This window comes from Bos grunniens, chromosome 2 (assembly GCF_055505025.1).
Source record: "Bos grunniens cultivar Pamir isolate PY7600 chromosome 2, Bosgru_T2T1.0, whole genome shotgun sequence".
In the NCBI taxonomy this organism is placed as follows: Eukaryota; Metazoa; Chordata; class Mammalia; order Artiodactyla; family Bovidae; genus Bos; species Bos grunniens.
Window position 1 is genome coordinate 114,932,253 of NC_141166.1, and position 19,128 is coordinate 114,951,380.

General features: G+C 39.2%; 1 protein-coding gene across 7 annotated transcripts in view; it reads right to left on the reverse strand.

Annotated features, from left to right (window-relative positions):
• CHN1 (chimerin 1) overlaps positions 1-19,128 on the reverse strand; it is a 200,780-nt gene that overhangs the window by 51,197 nt on the left and 130,455 nt on the right. Inside the window, exon 1 of one of the 7 annotated variants that reach the window (XM_086359141.1) lies at positions 579-949. The exons of the other annotated variants lie outside the window; for them this stretch is intronic. Coding sequence (XP_086215267.1) covers positions 579-659 — 81 coding nt within the window. The 5' untranslated portion in view covers positions 660-949. Of the gene's footprint in view, positions 1-578; positions 950-19,128 lie in introns of those variants that run through there. 7 annotated transcript variants of the gene reach the window in all.

Consider the following 19,128-nt stretch of genomic DNA (forward strand, 5'->3'; position numbering starts at 1 on the left):
GCCTCATATCACAGTTGCCTATGTAGCTGTTTATATAGAACTAGGTCTTACACATCTCAGTTTAAATCCTGAATCTAGCACAGTAGCTGGTACAAATAAAGATTCAATGAATAAAAATCAAATGAAGGCAGCTATTTTTTACTGGGGGGCAGTGTATTACAATAAAAAATGTGATTTAAAATCAGAGACACTAAAGTTTGAATCCTGACCTTGGGAGATTTATTTGTTGCCTTGGTTATTACATACCATGGATAATAATCCTGGAGAAGGGAATGGCTACTCACTCCAGTATTCTTACCTGGAGAATTCCAAGGATAGAAGAGCCTGGCAGGCTACAGTCCATGGAATTTCAAAGAGCTGGACATAACTGAGCGACAAACACTTTCATGTTCATGGCTAGTAATATTTATCTTATAGGATACTGGACAGTTTGGGGATAATACATAAAGAAGAAAAGACTACAGAGAGTTCAGTTCAGTTCAGTTGCTCAGTCGTGTCCGACTCTTTGCAACCCCATGAACCGCAGCACACCAGGCCTCCCTGTTCATCATCAACTCCCAGAGTTCACCCAAACTCACGTCCATCGAATCGGTGATGCCATCCAGCCATCTCATCCTCTGTCGTCCCCTTCTCCTCCTGCCCTCAATCTCTCCCAGCATCAGGGTCTTTTCAAATGAGTCAACTCTTCACATCAGGTGGCTAAGTACTGGAGTTTCAGCTTCAACATCAGCCCTTCCAATGAACACCCAGGACTGATCTCCTTTAGGATGGACTGGTTGGATCTCCTTGCAGTCCAAGGGACTCTCAAGAGTCTTCTCCAACACCACAGTTCAAAAGCATCAATTCTTCTGCGCTCAGCTTTCTTTATAGTCCAACTCTCACATCCATACAAGCATTCAATAAATGATACAGGGCTGCTGTGCCAAATATTAGCTGCAGAGTATGTACACTGTGTAATATAAGACAGGTTTCTGTATAAGTGAAAGTCACTCAGTTGTGTCCAACTCTTTGTGACCCCATGGACTGTAGAGTCCATGGAATTCTCCAGGTCAGAATACTGAAGTGGGTAGCCTTTCCCTTCTCCAGGGGATCTTCCCAACCCAGGAATTGACCCCAGGTCTCCCGCATTGTAGGCAGATTCTTTACCAGCTGAGCCACAAGGGAACCCATTCTGTATAAGGAGTTAGATTAATCTGCCTTTGGTTCATACATACAAGCATGCCTGAAACTCCTGCTCTTCTCTTTATATTATGGTCTCTATCAAATTCCCCCAATGCTAGTTCTAATCCTGTCTTTCAAAAGGCATATAATGTGTGTTAGCTGAAGGAGCAGGATGGGATGGAGCTAAAAGGAAAGAAGATTCTCAGCATTTGTTAAGATGTCAGGAACAATGTGTTATGCTTCATATCTTTGTCCTAGTTCTTGGTTATAGAGCCCGAGACATGTTGCATAATGGGTGTTTTATAGGCGAAGAAATGCTCACGGGTCATTTTTGCTGGAAACACCAGCAGTATTTTGCTTTGTATTTTGACTGGGAACCTTTGGCCTGTCTTGGACCTGACTCTGTCCATCCTTAACACAGATATCATTTCTGTATTCTGCTCAGATAAGGGTGACTAGGCTGGAGAGAGAGATGGGAAAGGAGCAGAGCCCACAACTTCTCTGTGTCTACCTTTGTCCATACCCTCTGCAGTTCAGAGAAGAGGACCGGGAAAGTGCGGGCTGGCAGTGTTGTAAGGGGGAAATAGGTGACCTTGGAAAGGAATGCATTTGCTGTTTTTCAAATAAAGAAATGTCTACCACTGACCCCACTCTGCTGTTGTCTAGTAACAATACTGGATTTGTGCTGAGTTAGCCTCTCATTTTCACCAAGCCTAGCAAAACAGGAACATGGGCTCTTGGGTCAGAGAGAAGTGCTGACCTTAACCCCTTCATCTACTGGCTGTGGTGAGTCTTTGCTCAAGCTACTGATTTAAGTGGATTAAAAGTACTTACATTATAGAATGACTAAGAATTAAATGAGATAATAAGCATTTTTCATTATTCCTAGCACAGAAAGTAATTAACAAATAGAAGTTTCACCTCTTTTCCTTCCAAGACCCCAGTTGTCCAAGTTCAGAGTTAGTCTAACCTGTGACAGTGATACACATTAAAGGCCCAAGGCCACTGTCCTAAGCAACGTGAGTTTCAGGTCAAACTGTAGCCACATGGTTTAGGCACACATCATAGTTCAGTTCAGTCGCTCAGTTGTATGTGACTCTTTGCAACCCCATGGACTGCAGCATTCCAGGCTTTCCTGTCCATCACCAACTCATGGAGTTTACTCAAACTCATGTCTATCAAATTGGTGATGCCATCCAACCATCATCCTCTGTCGTCCCCTTTACCTTCTGCCTTCAATCTTGCCCAGCATCAGGGTCTTTTCATAGGCATCACCGTTCTGCAGTTTTTAAACTTACCATGTACTGGTAATCTGAACCCCTGGGCTCAAACTGAGTAACCCCTGTCCTTTCCTCCTTCCTGCCTCAAATCCTGCTTACATTAAGGTGCAGATGACTGATTACACTTCCTTTTCCATGAGTATCTGATTTTAGCATGGGACCAAGACTTAAGCCAAAAGAATAAATCTCCAGTTACCGAATGTCAGGAAATACTAACAGTAAGAATGTTTTCTAGAAAACTACAAAGACCTCATGCAAACAGTTACCTCCTTTGTAACATCATGATGACATCACAGACTCATGACCTCAATGCTCCAGTTAACTAAGCTAAATCAACATTCCATCCAATAAGTACCATAAAAGATTGTTCTAGCTGGCATGGCCCTAAGGCTCATGGACGTGTAGAGTAGCTGGATTTGCTTACTACTGGGTGATCTAAAACACTAATTCAAGTTTAGCAAATTCTGCAATTTCTACAAAATGTTGAAACTGAGTTATAAACAACAGCTCTTCCACAATCAAAATTTGTAGATCCAAGCAAATTCAGCTCACTCTAGATATACTGATTATTCATACTTGTGTCCCCTAAATTATCATTTGTAACCTAGTTTCTCTCCATTAGAGCCAAGAGTGGAATATATTCAAGGTACTTAACAATTATATGTCAGCTTACATTTATTAACTGACAACTACATGGCACTGTACTAGTAAATGCTTTACAGGTATGACGTAGTTTAGTTCCCCTTCATGGATCACAGCCTTGTCGTGGTGAAGGGGCTTGCATAACTCAATGAAGCCACAAGCCATGCCATGCAGCGCCACCCAAGACAGATGGGTCACAGTGAAGAGTTCTGACAAAACATGGTCCACCAGAGAAGGAAATGGCAACCCACTTCAGTATTCTTGCCATGAGAACCCTATGAACAGTATGAAAAGGCAAAAAAAAAAAAGATATGATGCTGAAAGATATGACTCCAAGTCAGAAAGTGTCCAATGGTAAGAGCAGAGAAATAGCTCCAGAAAGAATGAAGTGGCTGGGTCAAAGTGGAAACGCTCAAGTCCTGTGAGGTTCATGAATCAAGATAAATTGGACATGGTCAAGCAGGAGACGGCAAAAATGAACATCGATGAACACTGACATATTGGGAATCAGTGAACTAAAATGTACAGGAATGGGAGAATTTAATTCAGATGACCATTATATCTACTACTGTGGGCAAGAATCCCTTGGAAGAAATACAGTAGCCTTCGTAGGCAACCAGAGTCTGAAAAGCAGTACTTGAGTGCAGTGTCACAAATGACAGAATGACCTCAGTTCCCTTCCCAGGCAAGTCATTCAGCATCAGAGTAACCCAAGTCTATTCTGCAACCACTAATGCCGAAGAAGGTGCGGTTAACCAGTTTTATAAAGACCACTCAAACCACTTAATCCTAAAGGAATTCAACCCACAATACTCCTTACAAGGACTGGTGTTGAAGCTCCAAAACTCTGGCCACCTGATGCGAAGAACTGACTTATTAGAAAAGACCCTGATGCTGGGAAAGATTGAGGGCAGGAGAAGAAGGGGGCGACAGAGGATGAGATGGTTGGATGGCATCACCGACTCAATGGACATGAGTTTGAGTAAACTCTGGGAGAGAATGAAAGACAGGGAGCCTGGTGTGCTGCAGTCCAGGGGGTCACAAAGAGTTGGACATAACTTCGTGACAGAACAACAACACCTTCTAGAACTAACATCCAAAAGATGTTCTTTTCATAATAGGGGATTGGAATGCAAAAGTAGGAAGTCAAGAGATACCTGGAATAAAAAGCAAATTTGGAGGGGAGTACAAAATGAAGCAGAGCAAAGGCTAACAGATTTATCAAGAAAACATGCTGGTTACAGCAAACTCCCTTTTCTCACAACCCAAGAGATGATTCTCCAAATGAACATCACTAGATGATCAATAATGAAATTAGATTGATTATATTCTTTGCAGATGGAAAAGCTCCATACAGTCAGTAAAATCAAGACCTAGAGTTGACTATGGCTCATATCATGAGCTCTTTATTGCAAAATTCAAGCTCAAATTGAACAAAGCAGGGAAAACCACTAGGCCATTCAGGTATGACCTAAATTAAATCCCTTATGATTATAGAGTGGAGGTGACAAATAGATTCAAGTGATTAGATCTGGACAGAGTACCAAAGAACTATGGATGGAGGTTTGTAACACTATACAGAAGGCATGACCAAAACCATCCCAAAGAAATGCAGGGAGGCAAAGCAGTTGTCTGAGGAGGCTAACAATTAGCTGGGGAAAGAAGAGAAGCAAAAGGCAAAGGAGAAAAGGAAAAGATATACTTAACTGAATGCAGAGTTCCAGAAAATAGCAAGGAGAGATAAGAAGACCTTCTTAAAGGAATAATGCAAAGACACAGAGGGAAAAAAAAGAATAGAAAAGACTCTAGATCACTTCAAGAAACTTGGAGGTATCAAAGGAACATTTTATGCAAGGATGAGCATGATAAAGGACAGAAACGGTAAGGACCAAACAGAAGCAGAAGAAATTAAAAAGAGGTGGCAAGAATACACAGAAGAACTATGCAAGAAAGGTCTTAATGACCTGGAGAACCACGACGGTGTAGTCATTCACCTAGAGCCTCACATCCTAAAGTGCAGAGTAAAGTGTACCTTAGGAAGCATCACTACGAACAAAGCTAGTGGAGGTGATGGAATTCCAGTTGAGCTATTTCAAATCCTAAAAGATGATGCTGTTAAAGTGCTGCACTCAATGTGCCAGCAAATTTGGAAAACTCAGCAATGGCCACAGGACTGGAAAAGGTCAGTTTTCATTCTGATCCCAAAGAAAGGCAATGCCAAAGGGTGTTCAAACCACGATATAACTGTGCTCATTTCACAAGCCTGTAAGACTATGCTCACAGCCCTTCAAGCTAGGCTTTAGCAGTACATGAACTGAGAACTTTCAGATGTACAAGCTGGGTTCAGAAAAGGCAGGGAACCAGAGATTAAATTGCCAACATTCACTGGATCATGGAGAATGCAAGGGAGTTCCAAAAAACATCTATTTCTACATCACTGACTACACTAAAGTCTTTGACTGTGTGGATCACAACAAATTGTGGAAAATTCTTAAAGAGACAGGAATACCAAACCACCTTACCTGTCTCTTGAGAAACCTGTATGGAGGTCAAGAAGCAATAGTTAGAGCCAGACATAGGACAATGGACTGGTTCAAAACTGGGAAAGGAGTATGTCAAGGCTGTATATTGTCACCCCGCTTATTTAATTTCTATGCAGAGTACATCATGTGAAATGCTGGGCTGGATGAATCACAAGCTGGAATCAAGATTGCTGGGAGAAATATCAACAACTTCAGATATGCAGGTGATACCATTCTAATGGCAGAAAGTGAAGAGAAGCTAAGGAGCGTCTTGATGAGGGTGAAAGAAGAGTGAAAAGGCTGGCATGAAACTCAACATTCAATAAAAACTAAGATCATGTCATCCAATCTCATTACTTCATGGCAAACAGAAGGGGGAAAAGTGGAAACAGTGACAGGCTTTATTTTCTTGGGCTCCACAATCACCGTGGACAGTAACTGCAGCTGTGAAATTAAAAGATGCTAGCTCCTTGGAAGGAAAACTATGATAAACATAATGTACTAAAAAGCAGAGACATCACCTGGACGACAAAGGTCCATCTAGTCAAAGCTATGATTTTTCCAGTAGTCGTGTACAGATGTGAGAGTCGGCCCATAAAGAAAGCTGAGCTCTGAAGAACTGATGCTTTCAAATTGTGATGCTGGAGAAGACTCTTGAGAGTCCCATGGACTGCAAGGAGATCCAACCAGTCAATCCTAAAGGAAATCAACCTTGAATACCATCGTAAGGACTGTCACTAAAGTTCCAATACGTCGGCTACCTGAAGTGAAACGGTAACACACTGGAAAAGACCCTGATAGCAGGAAAGACTGAAGGCAAAAGGAGAAGAGGATGGCAGAGGATGAGATGGCTAGATAGCAACATGGTTAGATGTCTGACTTAATGGACGTGAACTTGAGCAAACTCAGGAAGATAGTGGAGAGCACAGGAGCCAGGCTGCAGGACACAGGGTTGCAAAGAGCTGAACATGACTTAGTGACTGAACAACAACAAAGTAGCTTAGTTGTTAAAACAACAGGGCAGGTTTCATTTTATAGATAAAGAAACAGAAACTCAGATTAAAGTCACCTAACTAGTAAGTGGTGAGAATAGGAGCTGAACTCAGGTCTAAGCGACTTCAGATTCCGTCTTTCCTTTAAACTCTCCTGCCCCTCATATTACCTATAGTTAACATGCAATTTGGAAAGGCTATCATTTGAATAAGTTTCTGGATGATTTATATTCTAGTATCCCTCAGATCACTAGCCAATTTAGTACTGCTTATATTTAAATTTATAGCATCTACCAGATTCATCACCTCTTCAAAATTTTCAAATACATTTTAAGTCAAACATTAGAGATTTCTACACAGAACTCTATAAATTCCTGAAGTTATATTCGAATAAGTAACTTTTTATGTTGCACAGGAAACTTTTAAATCTGACCAGGGCTCTAAATTTTTATGCTCCTGGCATGAGTCACATTGTAATTTCTAACTGAGTCGTCACTACACAGGGCTCTAGCATTAATGTAACCTCTCTCTAAACAGATAACAATAAGGCACAGCAATGCATTCATTTCACTGTATAATAAATTTAAACTACACTATATTAACATTCACACTACCAAACTCTGTGTACTCTAACATGTTCTTTGACTTACATGAAGCAATTACAGAAACATAAGACATTTAAAAACACAATGCAAACAAAAAAGCACAGCCTTGCATTCCTTATCCTTGCAAGAAACAACAGATATGATCAACTTCTCCAGGCGACAGTGTGAGGAAGTGTTTTGCACACCAGGCCAAGAGGAGCGGGTGGAATGGCACACAGCCTGGTTACCAAGCCTGGTTCTGACTGATACCAGCCAAGTCCCTGAACTTTTTCCTAACTCCCAGATCTACTAAATGAACTCTGTGGTTTTCTCCATATTTTAAAAAGAAATTCAAAAGGAAGAAGGAAGGTTCACACTCATTCAGCACACAAGGATGTAAAAATGTGACTGTCCAACTGGGGAAAGGCCAGCTGGCTATGAGCATATCCCTTCAAGGTAGCTCTGCCTAATGTACTACAGGCTTTTGTATGGTTTAGTTCTGCAGGCTCAGAAACTTAAAATCTGTCAGCAAGGAGGTCACATCTATTTCTCAAGAGCAGACTGACATAATGCCAAGCTCATGAAACTGAAGGTAAAAGCAGAACGATGGTTGTGTAGTTTATATGAGATATAATGATCATAAAGTGGGTGACCAACATGCTCTCTTTTGGGTAGCATACCTACACTGGAAAGAAAAAAATCATTAGGAAGCAGAGAATAGAATCAGACAAGTGAAGTGGGTTAGATGAACTGAATACAGAATGCACAGATATCCTTTGAATCTTCTATAAATAGGATGGCCCTGCCAGGGAACTAGAATGCTCAGTACCCATTTATTGAGAGGTACCTTCATTTTAGGTCAATACTGAGATTGGCATAAGCAGCTTCTAGCTCTGTGAGTCTTTTTCCAGGTGTGTCTTTATGATGACTCTGCATAGTTCTGTTCAAATACCTTAGGTGGTGATCTTAAATTTCTTTCATAGAACAGTCTTATTTTTTTCATTTACAAGTTCTTAATGGACACTAGATTGTAGCCCTGGTGTATTGATAAACAATTTTATATAATAGGTGCTTTGGGAAGATAAAATAAATGGCAGATATTTCCTGGTGTGGAATCATGTAACAAGTTAATATACACATGTAATTATATATAAAATTACATAATAAGAGTAAAATATTCTAGTCTAACAGTCTCCAGTATTCAGCCATTGGCAACGATAGTTGTATGGGGATCATAACATTTTTCTTGGTTCTTCCAAATGAAAAGTTGAAAATAGCCTCCATAGGAACTCATTCCCAATTTTCCCCCTAAATGAACCTGAGGGCTAATTAGGGAAATATGTCATTAACATTTTGGTTTTTGTTTTACCCAAATTTTTTATATCTATTACTTGCACAGCTTAAAGAAACACTTTTATTGTTCTGTAACAATAGAGGAGATGAAATGAGAGAAGCTCTGACAACAAACTACCGCACAATTGCACTCATCTCACACGCTAGTAAAGTAATGCTCAAAATTCTCCAAGCCAGGCTTCAGCAATACATGAACTGGGAACTTCCAGATGTTCACATGAGAAAGAAAAGGCAGAGGAACCAGAGATCAAATTGCCAACATCCGCTGGATCATGGAAAAAGCAAGAGAGTTCCAGAAAAACATCTATTTCTGCTTTATTGACTATGCCAAAGCCTTTGACTGTGTGGATCATAATAAACTGTGGAAAATTCTGAAGGAGAAGGGAATACCAGACCACCTGACCTTCCTCTTGAGAAACCTGTATGCAGGTCAGGAAGCAACAGTTAGAACTGGACATGGAACAATGGACTGGTTCCAAATAGGAAAAGGACTGTGTCACCCTGCTTATTTAACTTATACGCAGAGTACATCATGAGAAATGCTGGACTGGATGAAGCACAAGCTGGAATCAAGATTTTCAGGAGAAATATCAATAACCTCAGATGTGCAGATGACACCACCTTGTGGCAGAAAGTGAAGAAAAACTAAAGAGCCTCTTGAAGAAAGTGAAAGAGGAGAGTGAAAAAGTTGGCTTAAAGCTCAACATTCAGAAAACGAAGATCATGGCATCTGGTCCCATCAGTTCATGGGAAATAGATGGGGAAACAGTGGAAACAGTGTCAGACTTTATTTTTTTGGGCTCCAAAATCACTGCAGACGGTGACTGCAGCCATGAAATTAAAAGATGCTTACTCCTTGGAAGGAAAGTTATGACCAACCTAGACAGCATATTTAGTCAAAAGCAGAGACATTACTTTATCCACAAAGGTCCGTCTAGTCAAAGCTATGATTTTTCCAGTAGTCATGTATGGATGTGAGTGAGAGTTGGACTATAAAGAAAGCTGAGCGCCGAAGAATTGATACCTTTGAACTGTGGTGTTGGAGAAGATTCTTGAGAGTCCCTTGGACAGCAAGGAGATCCAACCAGTCCATCCTAAAGGAGATCAGTCCTGCGTGTTCACTGGAAGGACTGATGCTAAAGCTGAAACTCCAATACTTTGGCCACCTCATGTGAAGAGTTGACTCACTGGAAAAGACCCTGATGCTGGCATTGAGGGCAGGAGGAGAAGGGGATGACAGAAGATGAGATGGTTGTATGGCATCATCGACACAATGGACATGGGTTTGGGTGGACTCTGGGAGTTGGCGATGGATAGGGAGGCCTGGCGTGCTGCAGTTCATGGGGTCGCAAAGAGTCGGACATGACTGAGCGACTGAACTGAACTGACAACAATTAGAGACTTTAAATAAAGTGCAAAACTCTGGGATCATGGCTGTTTCCACTTTTTTTCAGAGAGCTTTTGGTGGTAATATACGTAAGGAAAGTACAATTAAAAAGCTAAAAAGCAGACTCAGATAGACATCAGGAGTATTTTCAGATTTTAAACTGCCATAAGGGGTTATTTCATGTTATTGCAGCTCAGTGAACATTTCACAATCACCAATTTAACAGAAGCAAGCCAATGAATCAGAATAAAAACTAGGCATTATATTATCAGTTTTCTCATTCCTCTACTGATTTCAACTGATTAAGATGAAGTGTATGTGATTTGGTTATTAAAAAAAAAATGTGCTACTGATTTTTTAAAACTTGAGTTATAAAAGCATATTTCCTATATGCCCAGTTTGATTAGAGTATTCCAAATGTAATTTATTAATGGTGAAGCCATTCCCTTCTCTGGGGATCTTCCCAACCCAGGGATAGAACCCAGGTCTCCTGTGTTGCAGGCAGATTCTTTTACCATTTGAGCTGCCAGGGAAGCCCAATATGTATAGTTTGATTAGAATATTACAATTGTAATTTATTTTAATATTCACTTTAAGCCTCAATAAAGACAAATGTGGGCTCATGGGATAAAGTGTATTCATGAAGTTCAAATTGAACATATTTCTGAAAGCCTATTTTTAATATTTAAAAATGGCAATAGTGGCCTGAAGGTAACAGATTTAACTTTCATAAATAATTTCCCTTAGAAGTATGAGAATAATTCATAGATGTGTTAATCATGCACCTCACTGCCAGATATTAATTTGTCTTTTCTTTGTAATGACACTACCACATGGCAGGTTTTACATTAAGATAATGATGTTGAAAAGTAAAAATAACCTGCATCTGGGCATTTTTCTAAAATAAACATTTCATATTGGGTCCATAGTGTTTCATCTCATGAAATTTCTGTTAGTTCAAAGGATCCTAATGAAACTAAGAGAGAACAACCCCTAACTTGGATGTTCTTTTTCACATAAGAGATAGATTCTTTCATATATATATATATGTAAATGTATGATATATATATATATATATATAAAATATAATTGTATTAGATTCTTCCATATGAACCTTGATATCTCATGAGTGATTTGAGGCATCTAGACCAGGCCCCCAAATGATCAGCACATTACAATATTAGACACAGGAAGTCAGACTACAATCAACTTCTTGTGGAAAGGAAGAAGGAAAGATTAAAGGATTTAACATCTATTTTTCAGGGATATTTTAATGTACTAAGAGGGATCTACTTTGCCGTTTCCCTCCTCCACAAAGGATGGGTTAATGGGAGATAATTTAAGGAGCAACTGAAGATCTCAGGCTGGTAAGATCAAATGCTACTTAAGGCGCTCCTGCCAGCTTCAGCTAATGAGTCATTACCTTTTCCATCAAAAAGTCGCCAATAGCAACCAACCTTGAACAGGGGTGTGCAGGGATCCACGGGTGGCTCTCCAAGTTCTCCAAATGTACCCATGTAAAAACGTTTTTGACTAATGACTCCTGAGTAAAATCGATGCTCTGGGAAGATGTGTCACAGTGATCTTTAAGTTTAGCATGTCCCTGCCTAGAAACAGAAATCACCTAGTTTCAGGAAAGCAGGTGTGGGTGACTGAGGGTGCCTTACAAAATCCCTTCCAGCAGTAGGCCTGATTCTGTCACCATGGTGCACAGCAAGAAGTAATCAGTGAGGTAAATGGCTTCATAATCCTGTTCTACCATCATTCTACAATAACTTCAATTACTGTATTCTTCTGCCTGTTCAGTTTAAAAAAATTTGGGCCCAATTCTTACACTGCCTCCAAACCAGCAGCACTTGTTTAGACAGAGTTTTAGATTCTAAAAGTGCTTTTTTCGTACATATTATTTCACTGTATTCACATACATTATTTCACTGTATCCTCACGTTCCTATCTTGCAGAATGACAGTGCAAAGATGTGAAGGTACTTGATCAAGGGCAGAAATTGATAAGCAAAGCAGCAATGGTGGGGCCTCCCGATTCAAACCTATTCTCTGTCTATTCCCCCTGCTTTCCTGAGACCTGGAGATAAGATCACTCAATATGTAAGGAGACTGACTCTTACTTTAGTAAGGCTCTGGGCTCCAAAGACCCAGAACCATCAGCAAGCAGAAATATTCACAGCTGAAAATTACCTTCCCCAATTCAGTGCTAAGCCTGACAAATGGTTTACAACATCCAGAGAAGTAAGGTCAGCCTTGGTGATTAATTTCTGGCATTTAAAAAGCCTTTTTCATTATTTTGAGGGTAGTGGGTAAAGTGATATTTCCTTTTCCTGACATATATGCAGCTCCTTCATCAAATGTCTCCCAGGACTTCAAGGGAAGTTACTGAGCAGCATGCCTGGTTTTATTTTTGCACTGGGTTTTCATGGTTTTTTTTGTTTTTGTTTTAGATAAAAACAAGTCAACAAAACTACCTTTCAAACAAAGGAACTGAGAGAGGGGTCTCTTGAGCAACTAATTAAGCTGTCTTTAGAAATAGGTAATTAAACTTTCCATTTAAATTCACCAGACATACATAATTTACAAGGTGGAAAGCCATTCTAATCTTATGGGTAAACAATCAACTAAGGCTTATATTTATAACAGAGATTCCAGAATGGCCACTGTCATGAGTAATTATAATATGCATTTTTCTTTAGAAGAATTTGGGTTCTGGACATGAGGTCTGGAAAAGTGCAAACACTGCATATAGCCCACAAATTCATTAAAAGAAAGTACAGAAATGGTCAATGCATATATTACCAGCTTGCCCCATGGCTCACTGGTAAAGAATCTGCCATTCATGCAGGAGATGCAGGTTCAATCCAACTCTCCATCCCAGCTCTCTCTCGCTCTCCATCCACTATGAATGTGCCTTCCTAAGCCTTCTAATGCCCAAACAACAGGGAATTTTGCTGAACACATCATATAGTTGTTTTTTAATCAGAAATAGCGCACACAGAGAGCTGCTATCTTATTTATAATAGCCAAGATACCGAAGCAACCTAAATGTCTATCGACAGATGAATGGATAAAAAAATGAAGTGTGTATATATAAATATACATACACACACGCATACAATGGAGTATTAATCAGCCTTAAAAAGAAGAAATATCATTTGCTGCAAAATGGATGGAACTAGGGATCACCATATTAAGTGAAGTAACTCAGAGACTTTACTTTGCCAACAAAGGTTCATCTAGTCAAGGCTATGGTTTTTCCAGTGGTCATGTATGGATGTGAGAGTTGGACTATAAAGAAAGCTGAGTGCAGAAGAATTGATGCTTTTGAACTGTGGTGCTGGAGAAGACTCTTGAGAGTCCCTTGGACTGCAAGGAGATCCAACCAGTCCATCCTAAAGGAGATCAGTCCTAGGTGTTTATTGGAGGGACTGATGTTGAAGCTGAAACTCCAATACTTTGGCCACCTCATACAAAGAGTTGACTCATTTGAAAAGACCCTGATGCTGGGAGGGATTGGGGGCAGGAGGAGAAGGGGACGACAGAGGATGAGATGGCTGGATGGCATCACCGATTCGATGGACATGAGTTTGGGTGAACTCTGGGAGTTGGTGATGGACAGGGAGGCCTGGCGTGCTGCGGTTCATGGGGTCGCAAAGAGTTGGACACAACTGAGCGACTGAACTGAACTGAACTCAGAAACACAAAGATCGTATGATATCACATATGTGGAGTCTAAAACACGACACAAATGAACTTATCTATGAAAGAGAAACTGAGTCACACACACAGAAAATAGAAAACAAACTTAAACTTATGGTTACCGAAGGGGAAAGTGATGTGTGTGTGTGTTAGTCGCTCAGTTGTATTTGACTCTTTGCAATCCCATGGACTGTAGCCTGCCAGACTCCTCTGTCCCTGGAATTTTCCAGGCAAGAATCCTGGAATGGGTTGCCATTTCCTTCTCCAGGGGATCTTTCCGAAAAGTGATGGGAGAGGCATAAATTGGGCTTGCCCGGTGGCTCAGCAGTAAAGAATCTACCTGCAATGCAGGAGCCACAGAAGATGTGGGTTCGATCCCTGGGTTGGGGAGACCCCCCTGGAAGAGGGCATGGCAACTCACTCCAGTATCCCTGCCTGGAGAATTCCATGGACAGAGGAGCCTGGGAGGCTACAGTCCATAGGGTAGAAAAGAGTCAGACACAACTGAAGTGACTTAGCATGCATGTAGGCAAAAGGCATAAATTAGGAAGTTGGGATGAACATATACACACTGCTATATATAAAATAACCAATAAGGACCAGCTGTGTAGCACAGACAACTATACTCAATATTTTATAATAATAGAAAAGAACCTGAAAAAGAATATATATATAACTGAATCACTGTGCTGTACACCTGTAACTAATACAACATTGTAAATCAACTACACTTCAATAAAAAATAAATTCAAAAAATAGAGAGCTGCTGTTTCTAAACTCTCCTATTCAATCTGTTTCATCACCCTTTAAAACAATTTAACAAATTTTAATCTAAAGTTCAGTGTTATTTATAGTTAAGTAGTTAGGAGCTTGGCTTCTCTGTAAAAAGAATCTCAACTTCACTTACTAGTTACTGGATCTTAGGAGAAGTCTCAGTTTCTTCCTCTGTAAAACTGGAATGAGGATATAACCTACCTCATGGAATGAGACAATATATGGAATGTATGCAAAGCCTGTATGTTCAGTTCCCAGAATGCAGAGAGCTCTCAAAGATCAGGTGGTGGTAGTGTTGAGGACACTGCTGACATCATTAGCATCAGTCTTACCATCTAACACGATGCATGGAACAAAGCAGATACTGAATATTGAAGGAACGAGCACCCCGTCAAAGTACATTAGCAAGCCTTGCTGAATTCTTCAGATTTAGAGAGAAATGCCTATCTGAACGGCGCCAGCTTCTGGTCTTATGATATGGCCAGAATAGATTTAAAAACAAAGAAAATGGCCATTTTAAACAATATCTTCTGGCTTGATTTAAAAATAAAAAGTAACTGCTGACCAGAGGTGCAAACCAGCAAAGCATCTTAAATAATTTTTCCTCATTTGACAGCCGAAATGTATGCAAATATGAACTGGAAACATGTTAAAGAGAAAATGTGTGACAACACAGGTATCTTAGCAACACAGCTGACTACAGGATAAGACCGAATTGAAAACATTTGTTGTGTTAAGAGAACAGGTGCCACCTGAAATACAAAGGATGTCTGAGAGTCATGAACTGCCATTTTTCAATTCCAAAGATGGTTGAATCATGGTTTAAATTAATATGCAGGACCAAAACAACTATTATTGGAGGAACAGTGCAAAGTGCCATGAAAATATATGGATGAATGAAATCCCTCATTGCTGCACTCAATATGCCAGCAAATTTGGAAAACTCAGCAGTGGCCATGGGACTGGAAAAGGACACTTTTCATTCCAATCCCAAAGAAAGGCAATGCCAAAAATGTTCAAACTACCACACAATTGCACTCACCTCACACGCTAGCAAAGTAATGCTCAAAATTCTTCAAGCCAGGCTTCCAGATGTTCAAGCTGGATTTAGAAGAGGCAGAGGAACCAGACATCAAATTGTCAACATCCGACGCATCATGGAAAAAGCAAACGAGTTCCAGAAAAACGTCTACTTCTGTTTTATTGACTACGACAAAGCCTTTGACTGTGTGGATCACAACAAACTGGAAAATTCTTCAAGAGATGGGAATACCAGACCACCTGACCTGCCTCCTGAGAAATCTGTATGCAGATCAAGAAGCAACAGTTAGAACTGGACATGGAACAACAGACTGGTTCCAAATCGGGAAAGGAGTATGTCAACGGTGTATATTATCACCTTGCTTATTCAACTTATACGCAGAGTACATCATGAGAAATGCTGGACTGGATGAAGCACAACCTGGAATCAAGATTGCCGGGAGATATATCAATAACCTCAGACATGCAGATAACACCATCTTTATGGTGGAAAGTGAAGAGGAATTAAAGAGTCTCTTGATGAAACTGAAAGAGCAGAGTGAAAAAGTTGGCTTAAAACTCAACACTCAGAAAACTAAGATCATGGCATCTGGTCCCATCACTTCATGGCTAATAGATGGGGAAACAGTGACAGACTATTTTTTGGGGCTCCAAAATCACTGCAGATGGTGACTGCAGCCATGATATTAAAAGATGCTTGATCCTTGGAAGAAAAGTTATATCCAACCTAGACAGCATATTAAAAAGCAGAGACATTACCAACAAAGGTTCGTTTAGTCAAGGCTATGGTTTTTCCAGTAGTCATGTATGGATGTGAGAGTTGGACTATAAAGAAAGCTAAGCGTCAAAGAATTGATGCTTTTGAACTGTGGTGTTGGAGAAGACTCTTGAGAGTCCCTTGGACTGCAAGGAGATCCAACCAGTCAATTCCAGAAGAAATCAGTCCTGAATATTCATTCATTGGAAGGACTGATGTTGAAGCTGAAATACTTTGGCCACCTGATGCTAAGAACTGATTTATTAGAAAAGACCCTGATGATGGGAAAGATTGAAGGTGGGAGGAGAAGGGGATGACAGAGGATGAGATGGTTGGATGGCATCACTGACTCTATGGACATAAGTTTGAATAAGCTCTGGGAGTTGGTGATGGACAGGGAAGCCTAGCGTGCTGACGTCCCTGGGGTCACAAAGAGTTGGACATGACTGAGCTACTGAACTGAACTGAAAATCCCTCTGTACTGATGAGTTCCAAAAGAATGTTATATGGAAAAGGGAATTTGGTAATATCTACCTTTAATGAGCCTAAAGTTTATTTTTCTTCCTATGAACTCAAACTCAAAACTTGCTGGAAAATTCCAAGATGAAACTATTTTCAAATGCATGAATTAATAAGGAAGACATTAAGAAATACTATGTTAAAAAAATAACTTGCCTAAAATATCTCTTCCTGCAGGATCAGCTGTACATTTTTAAGTGGATGCTTTAGTTGCCTTTTCCAGTGTTGGAAATATTAAAGCATGTCATCATTTGAACAGCGTTTTCTCTGTTGTCTTCCTTTTCAAAAGAAATTGGTTTTGAGATACTAAGTATAGATTTTACTGCAACATTTTACACCAGTCGTACTGTTTTTTTTTTTTGAACATCAGTACATTAAATGAGTTACTGTGGGTCACATATTTAGACAGTTTTTCCTAACTCTGTCTCTTCTGTTGTTTCTACTCTGGATTATGTTTAGAGTTTTATACCCCTACATTTGAAAAACTATCCCAAAGAGAGAGTCAGCATCATAACAAATGATGTAAAAGGCAATTGGGACTTTGTGGGGATGGTTTTCTCTAGGAGAAGTATTGTTTGAGTTGCAAGCGGAGTTGGTGGCTTTCTCCATGGAATACTATTTTTTAACTGGGAAGAACAACTAACATAAATGCTGATTACTGAGACTTGGAATTTTCTCAAAAATGAACAAATGAGCCTGCCACCTCAAGGAAAATAACATGACAGTCAGTGATAAAATCCAAACATGCAAATGAAAATAAGAACTCTGTAGACTTTGTGTCTGCCACACTGAATGTGACGGCTTCCCACTACTTAATGAGTTTTCTGATGAAATGAATGATGGATGATACTAAGAAATGTGATTTTGTATCATACACAGAAATGTTTCAATGTTTCAAAGTCCTAAATAACTCAGTGAACCATTATTTTCCAAATTACCAATGCATGTGGTTAAGTTGAAAGATCCATTCAGAGTTCAAGACAGACCAATGGATTTTAGTGTAACAGAATAAGAAATGCTTATTTACAACATTTCAGATTCTATATTGCAAGTAATCTTTAAGAAACTACACTTATCCAGTTTGGTGTATCAAAGAAAAACATCCAAATTATCTGAAAAGGCTTTTAAGACACTCCTGTACCAAATGTTTATTTGTATGAGGTCAGATTTTTTCATATACTTCAACCAAAATAACATACTACCATATATTGAATGTAGAAGCATTTAAAAGAATCCAGTTCTTAATATTATGTGTAAAGGGATCCTAAGTCCAAAAAGTTTGAGAATCACTGACCTAACCCATAAGGCAAAACCTTTACTACACACAGGATCTCATACACATCACACACAATATAGAGAGAGACAATTATATTAACAGACATCTGGGTCCCATGTTGATTCTATTGAATCAAAATTTCTGTAGGTATCCCTACTGTATATTAAGTTTCATTGGTGAGAGCACTGATCTGACTTAGCACTTTAATAAAAAAAACAAAAAACTATTCATGACTATATATTTTAGAACTTTCCCAGAAATTTATTTTACATTAAATTTTTAAAAGTTTCTTCACTGTTTCACTTCTCAAAAAGCACTAATATCAATAATAATATCTTTGATTAAATCTTTATTATTTATTATTGGTTTCCTTGCTTCTAAGAGATACCGAGAATGATAAACTCAAATTGAGTTTAAAAGCTGAGAGAGTTTTTATTTTTCTTTTTGCCTCTAAATTATAATAAACTCTCCACAGTAAGTTTTACATATAGTCTCTGGAATACTGATTTGAAAGACACTTCAACTGCCTTCAAAATCTTGTTTATTTAAGAGGTGACTGTCAACTCAGAGGTCTCTTGTCAGTTTCAAAGAGCTAAGTAAGCACCAACTTTGACAATGAAATGCTAATAAGCACTTTGAAGACTGAAATGATGAAAACCTTTAGATGTCAACCTGAATTCAAGTGAACTACTGAAAATGTAAAAGCGTGCTGACTAATCATAAATACAATAAATGTGACATGCTTTATTATAAATCTTACATTTCATTAATACATAGATAAATTATGTTACTCATTTAATATGGTTCAGTTATACAAACTTAAAAGAAATTTATCCAGAGCTCATTTTATTAAGTATACTGCAATTTAAAATACACATGCTGAAGTGATAGCTTTGCACATTTACGTATAATTTACATTACATAAGTATAAATCCTTTCCTATTTATTTGTGTTGCTGTTGTTCCTATGAAAGGAATAAGACTATTTGGATTTGTACACTTCTGTGGTACTTAAAGAAGGGAGGGTAGCATTTGATACAATCAACTTTTAGAGAACTAAGCTACATTATAGAGAAGGATAGCTTTTCTTTTTTACATTTAAAATTTGAACATAAGCTCTCTTATTCTGTAAGG